This window comes from Balaenoptera musculus, chromosome 15 (genome assembly GCF_009873245.2).
Source record: "Balaenoptera musculus isolate JJ_BM4_2016_0621 chromosome 15, mBalMus1.pri.v3, whole genome shotgun sequence".
Classification (NCBI taxonomy): Eukaryota; Metazoa; Chordata; class Mammalia; order Artiodactyla; family Balaenopteridae; genus Balaenoptera; species Balaenoptera musculus.
In genome coordinates, this window is record NC_045799.1 from 72,534,734 (window position 1) to 72,553,096 (window position 18,363).

The following is an 18,363-nucleotide window of genomic DNA, read 5'->3' on the forward strand; positions in this document are numbered from 1 at the left end:
GGGGGGAGGGGGAGGGACGGGAGGCGGGGCCGGCGAGCGGAAGTGGAAGGGAGCTTTTCCCGCTAGGGAGGAAGGCGAAGTTTATCCGAGCATCCTCAGCCGAAGGTGGCGGAGAAACACCTTGCAGGGGGTCTCTGTGGGTGCTAATGACAGAGGACACCGGAATAGGTTTACGGGATGCACCGGCTATTGCTAGCCTGGGGATAGATCACCGTGAACTAGAAGGTGGGAGGACAGAAAGGCCATGCCCAAGATTTGTAGTACCTAAATCCGCTTATATTCCACAACATTTCCCTTAATAGCAAGGAGTAAATGGCGCTCCCTTCATCTGTCTTTAGAAGTTTTACAAGAAGCCCCAGGAAAAGTGTCGCCAAAATACTGAGGCCAGGGCTGCAGAACCCTTTTTATCCTCTTCTGCGCTCAGCCAATATGCACCGGAAGGATTTTAGCGGCTCTTCCCGGAAGTGTGGCTAAGGTTAGTGCAGAACGACACAGCTCTTTGACCTACGTGGGCGGGGTCAGAGTTGCGCGTTAGCTGCTTCTCATCTAGCACCGGAAATGTGTCTGTGTAGAACCACTGCTTGGAGGCGGGACAGAAGCATTTTTAAGGCGGAAGTTTCGCGGGGAAGCTTTTGCGGCTAGGACACTTCCTGTTTCCTAGTAACAATAGGAAGTGTCCGCGGAGCTCGGGTAGACTGCTGGCTCGTGCCAGCTGCGCCCTCTTTCCTCTGCATCCTTCCTTCTCCCCCTCTCTTTTCCCTCTTTCCCTCACCTCCCACCGCCCAGGAGCCCTGGCAGAGTGTGCGTGTGTGGGAGCTCGAGAGCCCCTCCACAACCACCCCTTGGGGCGCGCGGCTGCAGTTAGGGTGAGGGTCCCAGTGCGCAGGCGCACTCCCGTTCGCGGTCCCCAACGGACGCACCCGCGGCGGGAACGAGAAGGGGCCACCGGTGTGAGGTAGGGGTCCTAAGAGAAAACTGGTCGAGGAGATGAGCGAGGCAAGAGGACCTTATTGGTGGTTGATTAGGAGGGGCGACTCTTGAGCGAAGGGGCTTTGTGAAGTGAGAATTCTGGGAGCAGGTTCAGTAAGGGGGTTTAGAGTCGGAGATAGGAGTTGTATTGGGGTCCCAAGGGAGTGAAGAGTCAGAGTCAGAGAAGGCCAAGGTGATGTAGGAGGCATGGGGGCCTGCCATGGAGAGAGCAAGGGCTTTGGAAAGAAGATTGTCCGAGTCAAACGGGCTGGCTCGTGTGTAAACTGGGATAACAGAGGCACTGCAGTGTGTTGTGAGGACTAAGTGACATAACGAATATTCTTTACTTAGCACAGTGCCTGACACACGGTAATGCTTAGGTAGCACGTGTTGCTGTTGTCATCAGTATTATGAGAGAAGATAGAAGAAAAAATGAGAAGGGATGGAGAGGCGTAGGAAAGAAAAAGGTAGAGGGTGAAGAACCAGAAAGGAGACGAAATTTCCAAGATGGAAGATCGTTTGGAATCCGGGGAACCCAAGAGAGTCTTTCAGAAAGGTGACTTTGTGACCCTGAAAGGAATAGGGCAGGTGGGGGAACAAGCCAGCCCTTTCTCTGAAGGGGGCCTCTAACCTCACCTCTCAGGTCCTAGGCTGTCAACTGAAGAAAGAGGCTGCTTCTTCCATGCCTCTAGGCTACTCTGTTCAGCTGAGGGGTGAAGGAGGGAGGATTGGACTTACCTTATAGAAGGTTCTAGGAGAGGTACAGGTTTCCTTTTAAGATGTCGCAGAAGATAGGTTGTTTCAGATTTATAGAGAGCAGATGGTTAGGGACAGTAAGGCTTTTGGGATTTGGTCTGAAGACAGAATAATAGGTTTGTGATCAGAGGTAGGTTGCATTCCTTTAGACGTCAGTTTCCTTATCTATACCTCCAGAGATGAGTCAGGCCTAGAGGAGCTCCCATGTTTGGGGAGCTTGTATGCAGGGAAGTATTAGATGATGGTGCTTCCAGAATAGATCCAGTAGAGAGCAGGTCTCTGGGCATTGCTGCTTGGGGAACCCATGTGTGCCCTCTGGTGAACTTGTTGCTCATGGAACTAAGAGGCAAAGTTAATTCAGGCCTTCCTTCTGACCACTGCCCCCTGTTCCTAGGCCTTGGACCCTCCACCAGAGGAAGATGCTGCTGCCACCTGCCTGCTCTTCCTGAACCTTCAGGTTTCTGCCACACTGCCCCATGGAGGACACGCCCACCTCACTCAGCTGCTCTGACTGTCAGCGCCACTTTCCTAGCCTCCCAGAACTGTCACGGCACCGAGAACTGCTCCATCCATCTTCCAACCAGGACAGTGAGGAGGCTGACAGCATCCCTCGGCCCTACCGCTGTCAGCAGTGTGGGCGGGGCTATCGTCACCCAGGGAGCCTGGTCAACCACCGCCGGACCCACGAGACTGGCCTTTTCCCCTGTACCACCTGTGGCAAGGACTTCACCAATCCCATGGCCCTCAAGAGCCACATGAGGACTCATGCTCCTGAAGGCCGCCGGCGGCGCAGGCCTCCGCGCCCCAAGGAAGCCACTCCATGCCTCCAGGGGGAGACAGTGTCCACTGACTCCTGGGGCCAGAGGCTTGGCCCTGGGGAAGGCTGGGAAAACCAGAAGAAACATACTGAAGAGACATCTGGCTGTGAATCTGGGCCAGACTCTAGGGCAGCTCTGGGCACTTGGGAAGATCCACCCACCAGACAAAGAGAAGGCTGGGAAAGCCAGCCAGATCCTGAGGAGGGCACAGAGGGCTGGGGGCCCACCACCAACTCTGCCGGAGACCCACCGCTCCCCACCCCGGCCAGCAGTCTCCTTAGCAATTTGGAACAGTATTTGGCTGAATCAGTAGTGAATTTCACAGCGGGCGAGGAGCCCGCCCAGTCCCCTCCTGCTGAGGATGAGCGGCGGTACAAATGCAGTCAATGTGGCAAGACCTACAAGCATGCCGGGAGCCTCACCAACCACCGCCAGAGCCACACCCTGGGCATCTACCCTTGTGCCATCTGCTTCAAGGAGTTCTCTAACCTCATGGCTCTGAAGAATCACTCCCGACTCCATGCCCAGTATCGGCCTTACCAGTGTCCCCACTGCCCCCGCGCCTTCCGGCTCCCCCGAGAGCTGCTGGAACATCAGCAATCCCATGAGGGTGAAAGTCAGGAGGGGCTGTGGGAAGAGAAAGGGATGCCCACCACCAATGGGCACGCAGACGAGAGCAGCCGGGAACAGCTCCCTGGTACACAGATGCTGAATGGCTCTGGGGAGCTGAGCACCTCTGGGGAGCTGGAAGATAGCAGCCTGGAGGAGTACCGGCCATTCCACTGTGGGGACTGTGGCCGTACCTACCGCCATGCTGGGAGCCTCATCAACCATCGCAAGAGCCACCAGACAGGTGTCTACCCCTGCTCCATCTGTTCCAAGCAGCTGTTCAACGCAGCTGCCCTCAAAAACCACGTGCGGGCACATCACAGACCCCGGCAAGGAGCCGGGGAGGATGGGCAGCCATCAGTACTGCCAGCTCCCCTGCCGCTGGCTGAGACCACCCACAAAGAGAAGGAGGTCCCCGCCGCCACCCTGGACCACCGCCCCTATAAGTGCAATGAGTGTGGTCGGGCTTACCGGCACCGGGGGAGCCTGGTGAACCACCGCCATAGCCATCGGACAGGAGAGTACCAGTGCTCACTCTGTCCCCGCAAGTACCCCAACCTCATGGCCCTGCGCAACCACGTGCGGGTACACTGCAAGGCTGCTCGCCGCAGCACAGGCCCAGGGGCCGAGGGTCCCCTCGGCCGCCGCAAATTGGAGCTCCCAGCTGACCCAGTGGGAGCAGAGGCAGCCCCCCATTCAGATCAGGGACCTGGGTGCAGACGTGAAGAGGGGACCACCGATGTCCCGCCAGCAGCAGATAGGACCGCGCCACAGATATGTAGCCTGGGTGGCATGCTCTTTGAAGACCCTGAGAGTCTTGAACGTCACGGCCGGAGCCGTGGGGAAGGGGAGAACGGCAGGACCGAGACCAGGGTGTCACCTCCTCGGGCGTTTGCCTGCCGAGACTGTGGAAAGAGCTATCGCCACTCAGGCAGCCTCATCAACCACCGGCAGACCCACCAGACGGGAGACTTCAGTTGCGGGGCCTGCACCAAGCGCTTCCACACCGTGGCCGCCATGAAGAACCACATGCGCCGCCACAGTCGGCGGCGGAGCAGGCGGCACCGGAGGCGGGCTGGCAGTGCTGGCGGTGGGGGAGAAGCCGAACTCCCATCAGGCGGGAGCTGGGCCCCAGAGCTGGTGGGAGACGGTGAGGGCCTGAGCCGTCCCCAAGACCTTTCAAGGCAAAGTCTGAGTGGAGCCGAAGGCAACATGGAAAGTGATGGGAGCTGTTTGCAGGCTGCAGCTGAAAGGGACAAATGTGGGCTTGAGAGGGATGAGGCCTGTTTCCAGGGTGATAAAGAGAGCAGCGGCACTGAGGAAGGACTGGAAAGGAAGGAGGCCTGTTTCCTTGACAACTTGGACGTCCCAGGCGATGAGGAGAGCAATGGGACTCGCTTCTGTGGTGGCCTCCCTGGGGTGGAGGAAGACCAGAAACCAGCCCCTGGCCAGCCCAGCTCCCCTTCCCACTCTGCCAGAGCCGCTGCTGGCTGGCAGGCTGAGGTCTCCCACACGTGTCCTGACTGTGGGCATTCTTTCCCCCACTCCGCTGGCCTGCTGAGCCACAGGCCCTGCCACCCACCGGGCATCTATCAGTGCTCCCTCTGCCCGAAGGAGTTTGAGTCCTTGCCTGCCCTGCGCAGCCACTTCCAGAGCCATGGGCCCGGGGAGGCAGCCTCCGCACAGCCCTTCCTCTGCTGCCTCTGCGGCATGATCTTCCCTGGGCGGGCTGGCTACAGGCGTCACCGGCGCCAGGCTCATGACTCCTATGGTACGACTGAGGGCTCAGAGGAGGAGGGGGAAGAGGAAGGAGCAGCAGGGGCAGCCTCCACCCATAGTCCCCCATTGCAGCTCTCGGAAGCAGAACTGCTGAATCAGCTGCAGCGGGAGGTGGAGGCGCTGGATGGCGCCGGGTATGGGCACATCTGTGGCTGCTGCGGTCAGACCTACGATGACCTGGGCAGCCTGGAGCGTCACCATCAAAGTCAGAGTTCCGGGAACACCAACGGCGAGGTTCCCAGCTTCATTCATCACCCGGGAGAGTCAGGTGATGCCACGGGGATGGTTGCAGATGGCACCTTTGAGGGCACGGTGACCTCTTTTTCTGAGGAGGGTGGAGACACAAAGTCTGGAGAGGGAGTAGGTGCCACGCTTGCAGACAGCCTTTGCATGCAGGGTGGGGAAAGTTCTCTGGAGACCCAGCCCCGCCCCTTCCGCTGCAACCAGTGCGGCAAGACCTATCGCCATGGGGGCAGCCTGGTGAACCACCGCAAGATCCACCAGACCGGTGACTTCATCTGCCCCGTCTGCTGCCGCTGCTACCCCAACCTGGCTGCCTATCGCAATCATCTGCGAAACCACCCGCGCTGCAAAGGCTCTGAGCCCCAGGTGGGGCCCGTTCCAGAGGCAGGAGGCAGCGGTGAGCCCCAAAACATGGCGGAGGAGGGCCTCGGGCAGGCAGAAGTGGAGAAGTTCCAGAAGGAACTTAAAGTGGAGCCCCTGGAGGAGGTGGCGAGGGTGAAGGAAGAGGCCTGGGAGGAGACCACTGTGAAGGGGGAGGAAATGGAGCCGAGGTTGGAGACTGCGGAGAAGGGCTGCCAGACCGAAGCCAGCTCCGAGCGGCCCTTCAGCTGCGAGGTGTGCGGCCGGTCCTACAAGCACGCCGGCAGCCTCATCAATCACCGGCAGAGCCACCAGACCGGCCACTTTGGCTGCCAGGCCTGCTCCAAAGGCTTCTCAAACCTCATGTCCCTCAAGAACCACCGGCGCATCCACGCGGATCCCCGGCGTTTCCGCTGCGCCGAATGTGGGAAGGCCTTCCGCCTGCGGAAGCAGCTGGCCAGCCACCAGCGGGTCCACATGGAGCGTGGTGGAGCTGGGGGCTCCCGCAAGCTGCCCCGGGAAGATCGGCCCTTTCGCTGTGGGCAGTGTGGGCGGACCTACCGCCACGCCGGCAGCCTCCTGAACCACAGGCGTAGCCACGAGACGGGCCAGTATAGCTGTCCCGCCTGCCCCAAGACCTACTCCAACCGCATGGCCCTGAAGGACCACCAGAGGCTGCACTCGGAGAGCCGGCGGCGCCGAGCTGGGCGGTCCCGGCGGGCAGCTGTGCGCTGCGCCCTCTGCGGCCGGGGCTTCCCTGGCCGGGGATCTCTGGAGCGGCACCTGCGAGAGCATGAGGAGGAGGCCAGAGGGGGTCAGGGAGGCCCAAACGGCACCGAGGGCGGTGAGGGGAACCTGGTCGACGACCAGGGACTAGAGGGCAGGTGGTGCGGTACTGAGTCGGTATCCCCGCTGGAGGCTGGAGTCATGAGGCCAGCGGAGCAGAGTCAGAGCCCCCTCAAGGCAGCAGGTTTAGAAGGCACAGAGCCAATGTCCTGGGGCACGGGGAAAGCAGATGGGTGGCAAGGAGACAGAGGACCGGTGAATCATGATGGAGATTGGGTTCCTGGGGGTCACGTACCAACCAAGCCGGAAGACGAGTCAGGGGACAGTGTCCCCAGGAGTCCTTGCCACCTTGGCAACAGCCAGCCCAATGGACCTAGTCTGATTCCCATGGATAGCTGGAACAATGGAGACAGCAGCCCTCAGCTTCAGCCGGAGAGCCACTCCTTTTCCTGCAGCCCTTGTGGCAAGACCTCCTGCCAGTCGGAAGGGCCCTTGAAACACCACAACACCCACAAGACAGACCGTCACTATTGCCTGCTCTGCTCCAAGGAGTTCTTGAATCCTGTGGCCACCAAGAGCCAGAGCCACAACCACATAGCTGCCCAGACCTTTGCCTGCCCTGACTGTGGCAAGGGCTTTCGGTCCCACCATGAACTCGCCAGCCACCTGCAGACTCATGCCAGGGGCCTCAGTCAGGTGTCGCCCCAGATGGAGGCCAGAGGTCCCAAAGCTGGGGCTGTGGAGGATGAGTTGGATCTCCCTGGTCAAGTCCGGAAGGCCCCATCAGAACCCCCCAGGGCCCCAGGAGAGAATGCCGGGAGAGCTAATGGAGGCCAAGGCGTCAGGTCTGCAGCAGCTGTGGACGAGGAGCGGCCCTTCCACTGTGCCCAGTGTGGGCGTTCCTACCGCCATGCCGGTAGCCTGCTGAACCACCAGAAGGCCCACACCACTGGACTGTATCCCTGCTCCCTCTGCCCCAAACTTCTACCCAACCTGCTGTCCCTTAAGAACCACGGCAGGACCCACACGGACCCCAAGCGCCACCGCTGCAGCGTCTGTGGCAAGGCCTTCCGGACAGCTGCCCGGCTGGAGGGCCACGGGCGGGTCCACGCACCCCGGGAGGGGCCCTTCACCTGCCCCCACTGTCCCCGCCACTTCCGCCGCCGCATCAGCTTCCTGCAGCACCAGCAGCAGCACCAGGAGGAGTGGGCAGTGGCCAGCTCTGGTACGGGGGCATGAGTGGGCTTGGGCAGAGGACTGAAGGGTCCCAGAGGAGGCGGGCACACAGTGGAGGGTAAAAACTGGCCCCAAGGGGAGCAAGGAGTGAGAGGATCACGTGGATTCCAGGAGGCGGCCAGGGCTGGGATGTAGAGAAAGCTAGTTTGCGGATGCTGCCTTTTGAGTAGCTGAGATCTGAACCCCTGGGGGCTACCTTACCCCAAGGTGAATAGGTAGCCTGGTGGGTTGGGGTAGTCGGGGGTGGTAGGGAGTGGTCAGGGGCAGAGGCAGCTGCCGGGGCTCCTCTGCTGGGCCGGAGCCAGAGAGGAACGGTCTTTTTGTTTTGGGAGGGGAGGTAGCTGGGTACCACCTGGCTGCTGCATCTGGAAACTCCCCTGATCCAGCCAGTTAAGTAATGATTTCCAGAGAACAAGATGGTCTAGGTTCTGCCCTTCCCTAGAGTAGGCAAGGAGCCAGGGAAAAAGGAAGGGGGCATGGGAGGCGCCCCCAGACTGTGGCTTCCATGCTGACCTGGTCGGGGAACAGGGTCATTAGTTGGCATCCAGCTCCCTGTCCCTGTTTCCCCGAATCTTGTCTCTGCTCCCCCTCCTCTTTTCTTGGAAACTAGACCCTTGGCCCTTTCCCACCTGTATTGGCCCACGTTTCTTCTCCTTCCCTTTATTCAACCTTCTTCTTTCTCTGCTGCGCATTTCCTTTTTGGGATCCAACCAAGCCACCCTTTCCACCTGCACACCCCCCTCCCCTCCGGCACACCTTTAATTGGAGGACTGAGTCACAGATAATTGTTTCTTTGAAGCCAGGCCCAGCTATAGCAACAACAGTTATCAGCCCCTATTTCCCATCCTCCATCAAGGGGAATCTCCAGGGAAAGACACCTCCGCCCAGCCTTGCTGGAGGACGAGGCTGCGGAGGAATGGGAGAGCCTGTTCCCTCAGCAAGTCCCGGGCTTGCTCTCCACCTCCCCTAGGGATCCGTAGCCCTTCTCCCAGGGCCCCTTCCATTTAGTGGCCCCCAAAGTGGGTGTCCCTGAGATGGTGGGCCCCTTGACCAGAGATTGTCAGGGCAGGAAGGGTGGGTGGTGAGATTCCCCTGAGAGTGCTGATAAGATGGCTTTCAGGATAAAAGATTTCTCGTGACCCCAAGGGAATGAGTGAGGAGCTAGTGAACCAGGTCTGGGGAAATAATTGGGAGTTCTCACACAGGCCTTGGGGGCAGGGGCTGTGGGGAATGGCCTGCAGGGCTAGGGAGGGGGAGGGGTACAAGCTGTGTGGGGTTTGTGCCCTCAGTCGCCTCGTCTCTCTCTCCCCAGGAACCCCAAAGGCACCAGCGGCGGGCAGAGGGGACTTGTCATTGCCCCCTCCACCCACCCCCACGACCCCACTCCTGGACCCTTCACCCCAGTGGCCTGCAGACCTCAGCTTCTCCCTCTGAACTTCAAGTTTCCAAAGATCAGAATACGGGGTAGGGGGAGGGCAGGTTGTAGGGAAAGGCTTGATCTCCTTGTTTTGCTCAGGAGTAGTTTGGGCATCCCCAGCTCTCTTCTCCTCTCCTCCTGCAAAGAGGACCCAGATCTGGCTTCTTTCCCATGGAGGGGGTGAGATGTTCCTCCCGTCCTGTCCTTGAAAGACCTCCTTTCCCCTGCCTTTGTCACCATGCTCTTCCCTGTGACCAGCCCTGCAAGAAACCCAGTGCCAGGCTCTGCGGCCGGGCCACCCTCACCAGCCAGATTCCAACACTAGGGAGAGGCAGATTCAGAGAGAGCCATGGGTGGGAATGTTGCCTGTGGAAGGGGGGAGCCTTTTACTACAATTTGTAATTTATTTTCTAAAGTCTATTTTGTAACAATTTATTTAAGTTTAAAAATACAGGAAAATTGCTCCCCCCAAAAAAGAAAATTTCAAAGTACATGGCTGGTACTGGTTGTATCTGAGGGGATGACGAATAGGGAAAGCTGGGGATGCCTGCGTTGGACCGCAGAGCTGGACGTGGAGGGGGCATCCACAGGGGAGGTCTCCCTGTCCTGCAGAGGGGAGCGGGGGCAGCTGTCGGTCGGGGCAGGCTCCTTCCCAGAGCCCATTGCGCTGTCGGGCCTGCCCCAGTGGGGGACGGGGTCATGGGGGATGGCAGAGGGGCAGGGGCAGTGACGCAGGAATTGCCTCACTGTGACTGCAGTGTCCCAGAGCCACCTGTCAACAACCAGCTGGCTGGCCGGTCAGGGAGAGGAAGGAGGGTGGGGCTGGCCTCGTCCTCACAGCTTCCCTCCCTTCCTGCCTTAGAGGAAGAGGAAGGAGGCGCTCCTCAGCCCCCATGACAGATGAGAAAAGTTTGGTCCGAAGAGGTTGAGAGGCGTGCTCTCCCAGTCAAACAGTGACAAGAGCCAGAATTTGAATCCAGATGGGTCCGTCCACTGCTCCACCCCACCCAGGGCAGCTAGAGGTGGGTCAGGCCAGACCCTGCCCTGCCCTGCCCCAGGTCGAGAGAGAAGGTGTCTGCGGAGGCAGTGTTGGCACGAGGCCCCAGGGCCACGTACTCTTGTTAGCTGGGCAGCTTTCAGGCTCGGCCTCAGGCCCTGGCTCCTCAGCGAAGTAGACCCGCCATTCCAAACTGCTGACCCAGTTCTCATACGTGGGGAGCACTGTAAAGACGGCAGGCCTCGCCGGGCCTTCGCAGGCATCTCCGAAGCTGTGCAGCCCAGCCAGGAACCATGTGCCCCTCACTTCGTGCACCAGCGGTGTCCCCGACAGGCCCTGTCAGGGGTCAGGGGACACCAGTGACTTCCTTTTCTCCCTAGGCAGCGTCACGGGGCAGAAGGGGCTGAGGCTGGGGCTGGGGGTCTGGCTGTTTGGGAGCCAGTTGGCAGAAAGGCTGAGTTTCGGTGAGAGGTCTGAGGCCAAGCCTGGCAGAAGGTCTGTTCATGAGTGGCAGGGCGAGGGGTCCGTGGGGTGAGGACAGGGGGAGTGGGGCTCACCTCACAGCCGGGCGGCTCACCCACAGCACTGGTGCACACCATCTGCGGCAGAATGGGGGTTCTGTCGCTCCCAAGGGCTGCGTACAGGCGGCTACAGGCCCTGGGCCCCAGGAGGGTCACAGGCACTGTCTGAGGGGAGCTGGTGCCTGCAGGGCGACGGAGAAGACCCAGCTGCTGCCTCGGCCTCTAGGCTAGATGCACAGCTGCTGGTGGCCCTGTCCTACCTACGTACCTGCTCCTTGGCGGGCTAGCCCCAGGACCCAGCCGTGTTCCCCATCAGGCAGGCGGTGGTCCGCGTAGGGCAGGCAGAGGGGCCGCAGGCTGGAGCCCAGTGTTACGGGCTGGGCCAGCAGCAGGAGGGCCACGTCATAGCCCCCCTCTGGGTGGGTATACATCCCATGCAGGATGACTTTCTTCAGGCCCCGCTCCTCTGGTCTGGCCCCCAGGCCTACAGTCCATTCCTCTGGGGTCTGGCGCCTGTGCAGGGACAGCATTGACAGCACTGGGTGGCAGGGCTGCCAGCAAGGGTGGGGGCACAAAGGCAAGGGAGACGGGACTCACCCAGTGAAGCAGTGGGCAGCAGTCAGCACCACCTCCTCTGACACCAGGGCTCCGCCACAGGCCAGCTTCCCTTGGTGCTTCAGCCTGGCGTCCCAGGGCCGTGGGGAGGGAGCTTCTGCCTGGGGGCCTTCTCTCCTCAAGGATCCACAGGCTGAGACAGACAGATTACATCATCTGCCTTCCTGCTAAGTGCTCACTGCGTGCCAGGCCCCGTGCTAAGCGCTTCCCATGTGCTATCAACCATCCTCACAATATCCTTTTAAGTTGAATCTTGGTTACCCTAATTACCGAAGGTAACCAAAGTTCCAGAGGGGTTAAGTGACTTTCTAGCTCACTAACCACAGGCAAATAGCCAACTTGAGATTCAAAACCCAGGGCCTAAGCTTTTAACTCTGATGGTCCAGGATCACGGGAGTGGCCTGCTCATCATTCCCTACCCCGCCTGTCTGCACCCCTCTGGGCTTGGAGTAGCCCCAGAACTCCTGGCTCACTGGTGCTTCTCTTAACATCAAGATAGAGCTTCCGTCTCAGGAATTATTTTGCATGCAGTTTGCATGTTAGTCACTTACTGCCAGAATTAATGCCCCACTGAGTGGGAGCCCTGCCCTCTCCAATCTCATGGAGTTCCTGCTTGGAAATTTGCAGCCTACTCCAAAACCTTCAGCCAGATCCCAGAAATTCCTCTTCTTACCTAAACCCCAAATTCATAAAGTTCCAAAGCATCTATGCCTCTTAGCCGTAAATGGAGCTGTTCCCATCCTGGGGGCTGAAAGGGGCCCTATAAGCCCCCTCATTAGCCCCTGGTAGCGTGTGGATACCCTGTATCAGTTTTCTATTCTGAGCTGAAATTTGTTCCACTGTGGCTTCCACCTGCTGCCCAGAAGTCATGCAGCCCTGGGGGGAGGTCCCCACACGTCCCGCTCCTGACACCCGCTGCTCATACCTACACAGCTGTCCTCATCACTGATCTCTGGGGTCTCAGGGTCCTGGGCTAGGAAGGCTGACCCCTGAGCTTGAGCCTGGAGCCAGGAGCTGTGAGCAGTCACGTCGGTCAGCAGCACAGGAGTGTCTTCCTGGGCACAGCCTGTTGCAAAACTGATGATCCCAGCTTGAACCCAGTGTCCGTCAGGTTCGCGGCACAGCACAGGGCCCCCGGAATCTCCCTGGAGCCGGGAAGTGTTGTCAAGGACAGATACCTGAGCCCCAGCCCTGGGCGGACACCCTCTACGTGTGGTCCTTCCACCAGTCCCTGTGGATTGAGTGCCCAGCCCCCTCCTGTTCCCTTCCCTTGTCCTCCCCCTCAGACCTGACAGGGCCCCTGCACCCCGGGCTGGGGACCTCCACACAGCATCCCAGGCCGGGCCGGGCTGGCCAGCAGCCGCTGATGCAGGCGGTTGTAGAGACAGTTACACGTGGGGCGGCTGATTAGACGCAGGCGTATATTCCGTAGGGCCCTGGGAACTGGCAAAAGAGAGGGGGTTGGGGCTGGAGTCTGGGCTCGGAGGAGCAAGGGAGACCGGGAACGGGGACAGTTGGCAGCTGAGGCTGTGTGACCTTGGGCAAGCAGAGTGCCCCTCTGGGCTCCAGCCTGGGCCAGCGCTTACCGTCATTGTCCTGATCCCAGCCAGTGGCCCAGCAGTGGGTCCCAAAGGGGAAGCGATGGGCAGGTTGAGGCAAGCAGATGGGTGTGTGGGCCATGGGGTGGGCGAGCCGTAGCAGGGCCAGGTCCGAGCCCTGGCTGTAGTGCTTATAGGCCCCGGGCAGCTGCAGAGCTGTCACCCCCACCTCCTCAGCCCCTGGGCTCAGCCCCTCATGCTTCAGAGAACCCAGGACAACTGACCAGGAGTGCAGTTCCGTGACTGCCGCCCTGCAAGTGGGGGGGACAAGACCCAGGCATTGAGTGCAAAGGGGGACGGTGACACCGTGGGAGACAGCACAAAGTGGGTGAAAGATGGACAGAAAACCTGTGGCTTTAAGCAAGGTCCATCCTTCTCCCAATTCAGTTGTCTCATTTGTAAGGTTTCTACCATGAAGGGTCGTTAGGATTAACTTGATAGTACGTACCTGGCACATGGCATATTTTTAATAAATGGTACTTTGTTACTCTAGGGGCAGGGCTCAGTCTTGCGGGGCTTGGGGACAAATCATTCACCCCCAAAGCCAGAAACCCTGTTTGACCGCAGCCGTGACTCACTTTTCGAAGCAGTGGGCCGCAGTGAGGACCCAGCTGTCCGCCACCAGGGACCCGCCGCAGATGTGGGCCCCCTGCCTCCTCACACTGGCCTGCCACGGCCACTCGCCAGGCACCGTGCTGCCCTCCTGAGGCGTGGAGGGACCAGGGCCACGCTGCCCGCATGCTGTGGAGAGGCGGGGGTCAGGCTGACAGCAGGCCCCTGTCCTGCCCTCACCCCTGGCCCGACCCAGACCCAAGTAAGGCCCAGCCCCATGGCCCCAGAGCTTACCACGCTGAGCCGCTTGAAGACCTGGGAAGAGAGAGACACAGGTGAGCCTTGGGGCAGGGAGCCTTACCTGCCCGGTCCAGCGTTGGTAGAGGGGACAGGTTTGGGGGGATTGGTGTGGGTTGCTGCTATGACTCTGTGGCTACCTCACCGGCCCCTCCCAGAATGAAAATATTTATATGAGGTCAAGAAACAGCTTTTATTGGAAGCTATTCAGAGTGTACACTCAGTCATTAATTCTCCTGCCTCAGCCGTGCTCAGCACTCCTGGGCCTGAGCGGCAGGGCCTGGGGTTCAGCTTGGGACCAGGCCAAGCCTCCTCCAGGCCGCAGAACCCCCAACTCCTGCCCCCACCGCTGAGTCAGAGAGGCGGCCTGTGCATGTGGAAAGCGTTAGCTTAATTGTGCCCTGCGCTGCAGAGGCCTAAGAGGAATAATTAGAGGCCTGCGTCATGTCCAAGTTGGGGAGGGCGTCAAGAGATTGAGACTCACCCCGCCCCTGTTCTGACGACCTGGGCTCTGCCACCTTTCCAGAAACCATCAGAGACTCTACCAAAGGGTCCCCTGCCCTGCCTCTTCCCCATCACAGGCACACACAAACACACCATTGAACATCTACGCCAGGAGAGACGGGACGTATGTAAAGGTGGGGAGACTGAGGCCACAGAGCCCCAGAACTTGCCTAAGGTCATTCTGGAAGTAGAGAGGCAGACGGGGCCACAGGGCGCACACACAGGCATAATGACAGTTCCTCCAGACACAGACTATAATCCAGCCCAAGGAAATCATACCCATTTGGACACAGGCGGCCACATACCCCTCCCCCCCCCACACAGCCGGACACGGTTACGTTGCCACAGGCTGACTGTGGCCTCCCGGGCAGGCGCTCTCTCACACATCAAGCTGCAGGGGGCTGCTGGGGTAGAGGACAGCCCCCGAACCCCACCATACCGCCTACCCCCCAAACACGGGTGACTCACCCTCTATGAAGACCACGGCTCCCAGGATGAGCAGCCTCGGTCCCCAGCTCCCCTTCATGCTGCTCCAAGCCACTCTGCCGCCTGTGCTCTGGGTTCTCCGAGAAGCCACCTGGGTCTCCCTAGCTCCACCTCTGCTCCACCCCCAACTTCCTAGGAGTCAGGTGTCATTGCTTTTCCTGGGCTGGAAGGGAGCCAGCAGCTTCCAGCTCTGGGGCTGTGGCTGTGTGACCCTGGGCTGTTCACCGCCTCTCCCTGGGCCTCAGCCTTGGCCACACTGCCTGGGTTCAAATCCCAGTTCCCCCTAACACTTGAGTGACCTTGGACAGTTAGCCCGTTTGTGCCTTGTCTGAAAAACTCCACAAACTGTTGAGTGTAAAAGTGCTTAGACCGAAGCCTGACGGAGTAAACTTGCTCCCGAGCGTGGGAGCTGTCCCATTGGAACAGGTGAAGGGCATAGTGGGCAGGCCTTCCCCAGTTCTCACTCTTCATTTCAGCTTCCCTCCCAGGCTTGGGTCCAAATGGGTTTCATATATCTTCTCCTATTTTGATTCAGAGGCAGGGTGTACAGGGCTAGGTGTCAAGGGGCCAGGCTCTCTGCTTCTTGCTGGCTACGAGACTAGCAAATCTCAATGCCTCTCTGCCACCTTCCCGGGAAACAGGGTTACATGGTGCCCACCTTCCTCACAGGTGTTGGAAGACTCAATTAGGAGGGAGGAACACTCAGGGTGCATCCTTTTCCTCTTCCTGACTTCTAACTCAGAACAGACCAGACTGTTCAGGGACGCTGACCCCAACTCAGAGGCAGCTGTGGCTGCACAGAACCAGAAAGGTAGCTCTCACGTGCTTGGCTGTCCCAGAAGACAAGGCCTGGCTTCTGTGGGTAGGAGGCACAAGCTGCCAGCCCATTTCCTGGGGCTGGGGGCTGATGGCACCCCAGGTCTTGCTGACTCCACATACTGGAGAAGGGACTAACTACCCTTCCAGCAGGCCCTCCACTCTCCCTCTGACTCATATCTTCCCATCCCAGAGGAGGAAAGACTGGGAAAGCCCCAACACTAAGGTCCCGGGCAGACAGATGGCTCAGACTTGGCTAATTTATTTAAGGAATTTTATTGCTCTGAACCATCCCTCCTTGGGCAATAGCAGGAACTTTGGAAACCAGTCTTTGGGGACAGAGCCAGAGGCACTAAGGTGAGGGAAACAGTGTGGCATGTTTGGTCCATTGTCCTGTGTGGGAGTATGGCAGGGGGCAGGTTGCAGACTCTTCTAAGGATCCAGACGTAGCCTCCTTGGGCGAAGATCACAAGCCAAAGCAGAGGAGATGAGGTCAGCCTGGCTTGGGGTGAGGGCTCAGTGCCCCTTGACCTTGCCCTGGGGTTCCTGGACCTCCCGGAAGCTCAGCACCATCAGGCCCACATTGATGGCATAGGTGGTGATGCAAACAATGCAGAAATCATAGAGCACGAAGAACAGGATCCAGGCCAGGTAGACAGAACCAGCTAGAGACACCAGGGAACTCAACACCAGCAGGACAGATGCCCAGCGGCCCTGTAGGCAACCTGCAAGGCAGAAAAGGGTCAGGCATGGGCTTCAGGGACTGGCTACCTCTAGAACACGCCATGACTCCATGGTGCCACCCAGATGGCAGGGGCTACTGGGGAAGAGTCTCTAAAATGAGAGGCTCTGACAGACTCCGCCAAGGCCTTGGTTCTCCTATCTGTTCAATGATCCCTGGGACCCAAATAGTGAATTTTCCTGCTGAGCTCTACATGAGATGAAAGATAAGCAACCCTTGGTTTTCCCCCAGAAAGGAACTTCTGAGTCTTTTCCAGAAAACTGGGCTCCTATGAAGTCTCTAAGGGCCCTTCTGGCTCTGACAGTAAAGACTCCTTTAGGTTCCCACCTCCCGGGTGCTCAGTGATGAGCAGTTGGCCATCAGATGTCTGGGTCACCAAGATTGCAAGGGATGGGGCTGGGCTGGCCAAGACGGGAAGGGGCCTGTCATGAGAGGGTAGGGCCACTCACCTAACAACAACTGTAGTGTGTAGAAGATGCAACCGAATATGCTGTTGGATTGATTGAGGACGCTGTCCTTGCCCAGTACGTGTTCCACCAGTCCGAAGCCCCGGCCCCACCTGGTGGAGGGGAGGGCCCAGGTTAGGAGTGTCAACTGAGTGCCATGGGCCTTATCCTGGGAGGGTTATTTCCAAGAAGCCATCTGGGCTGTCCTTCCCCTTCTAGCCCTTCCCCCAACCCCCACATGAGTCCAAGGGTCAATGGCCTCCGGGAACAGCCTTTCTTTGGCAAGGACAGGATTCCATGTCACTGCCCCTATCCACCCCCATCCCCAGGTCACACCTGGCCATGGCTCCCCCATAGGCTCCTCTTTTCATCCTAGACCTTCAATAAGTCTTAAGATGGCAAGGTGAGTATAACCCTTCACCTTGCTTTACAGAGTTACTAAAGACTGGGAAACCAGGGCAGAATCTCTCTGCCCTGGACCCCTAAATCTCCAGCGCCCCGGCCACCCTCTCCCCTATTCTGTTTTAGGTCATCCCACTAACCTAGACCCTCAAGCGTAGCCAGATCTGGCCACCTTGTCCCCAGGCAAAGCCATCCTTAAGACCATAATCAAAATAAATTTTAAAAAAAGACCATAATCAGTCCCTACACTCGACCCCACCTCCCCGTCCTGCCCGGTCACTTATTCCTTGTCATCAGGATTCACGTGCACTCCCTCGAATAACCCCAGTCCCCAGCACTATCTGCCCCCTCTACTCCACACTCCTATCTCGGACACACCCGTCTCGCCAGGCAACGCCCCCTTGAGCAGTACGGCTCCGTGTGTCCGCTCCCCGGGCATCCCAATCCCAGATTCATCTGGCAACCTGGTCGCCATGCACACCTGGTCCCCATGCACCGCTCCTACGAGCAGCGGGTCCCCCAAGGCTTCACTCCCACGCGCACCTGGAGGAGAAGACGCGCGAACAGCTGATGGCGGTGCCCACGTCGCAGAGCGCGCGGTAATCCCGGTCCCGGGCACGCGCCGCCTTCACGTGCAGCGCGTAGAGAGAGAGTCCTAAGCCCGCGAGGCAGAGAGCGAGCCGCACCCACCCAGGGCTCCGCCAGGTACTGTCCATGTCTTCTGGTCCCGCCGGAGGCGCCAGCCGGAAGGGAACCAGCCACGGAGCAGCGGCGGGGCCGGATTTGGCCACGCCCTCTCCCGCCCGTCTGGCTGGGCGATTGGCCTGTTGGTCTCACACTTCCTGATCCAATTGGCTGTTCCCAGGATTTGGCAGGAGTGCTGCCGGGGTACGAAAACTGCTGAGGAATGCTGGGACTGGAAAACCAGATTAAGGGACGTGGGTACTTACTGATGTGACGGCCTGCCAGGCATGATGGGAATTGTAGTCGGGGTGGCCTCAATGCCTCAAGGGTAATGGAGTCTCCGGAGTTTTAAAAATTTTATTAATCGGGCTAACAGTATATAGCGTTTACTCTAGCCCAAGCCCTGCTCTAACTTTGGAACATCCATGAACTAGAGACCAGCGGATCGGGGAATCCAGCGAATACTGCGATCCGATCAAGAACCAAGCGTTTTCCCTGAAATTACTATCTCAGACATTATTAGGATTATAACCTCCAATCCGCCTAGTTTGCCCAGCTATTCCCTCCTGCTGCACCAGCGCCTCCTGCTGGCCGATCTCTCTCTCTTCGTCTCTCCCCCACATGCCCCGCTCCATCACCTCCGCCATACCCTTGACAGTATCCTAACCTCTGTTCTATTGTGGCGCCACCTGGCGAAACCTGAGCCCAGATCAACCCAACAGTGCCTCCT

At 59.0% G+C, this 18,363-nt stretch overlaps 3 protein-coding genes across 4 annotated transcripts; 1 reads left to right on the forward strand and 2 right to left on the reverse strand.

Moving 5' to 3' along the window:
* The first annotated feature begins 781 nt into the window (after positions 1–781).
* On the forward strand, positions 782–9,960 carry ZNF646 (zinc finger protein 646). Its single transcript, XM_036824282.1, has 3 exons — positions 782–955; positions 2,120–7,545; positions 8,869–9,960. Exons 2-3 carry the CDS (start codon positions 2,202–2,204, stop codon positions 8,988–8,990), a joined length of 5,466 nt encoding a protein of 1,821 aa, XP_036680177.1. The 5' UTR covers positions 782–955; positions 2,120–2,201; the 3' UTR covers positions 8,991–9,960.
* Positions 9,961–9,980: 20 nt separating this feature from the next.
* On the reverse strand, positions 9,981–15,529 carry PRSS53 (serine protease 53). The gene is made up of 10 exons (XM_036824295.1): positions 14,526–15,529; positions 13,551–13,571; positions 13,283–13,445; positions 12,693–12,955; positions 12,395–12,549; positions 12,032–12,251; positions 11,089–11,239; positions 10,760–11,004; positions 10,528–10,673; positions 9,981–10,306 (listed from the first exon to the last, which is right to left on the reverse strand). The coding sequence occupies exons 1-10, from the start codon at positions 14,581–14,583 to the stop codon at positions 10,001–10,003; spliced, it is 1,728 nt and encodes a 575-aa protein (XP_036680190.1). The 5' UTR covers positions 14,584–15,529; the 3' UTR covers positions 9,981–10,000.
* Positions 15,530–15,614: 85 nt separating this feature from the next.
* VKORC1 (vitamin K epoxide reductase complex subunit 1) lies at positions 15,615–17,740 on the reverse strand. 2 transcript variants are annotated; one of them, XM_036824293.1, is made up of 3 exons: positions 17,493–17,739; positions 16,551–16,660; positions 15,615–16,084 (listed from the first exon to the last, which is right to left on the reverse strand). In XM_036824293.1, the coding sequence occupies exons 1-3, from the start codon at positions 17,663–17,665 to the stop codon at positions 15,876–15,878; spliced, it is 492 nt and encodes a 163-aa protein (XP_036680188.1). In that variant the 5' UTR covers positions 17,666–17,739; the 3' UTR covers positions 15,615–15,875. The 2 variants fall into 2 exon arrangements, with proteins under 2 accessions (XP_036680188.1, XP_036680189.1); XM_036824294.1 differs by lacking the exon at positions 16,551–16,660 and having other exon boundaries at positions 15,979–16,084; positions 17,493–17,740.
* Positions 17,741–18,363: the final 623 nt, after the last annotated feature.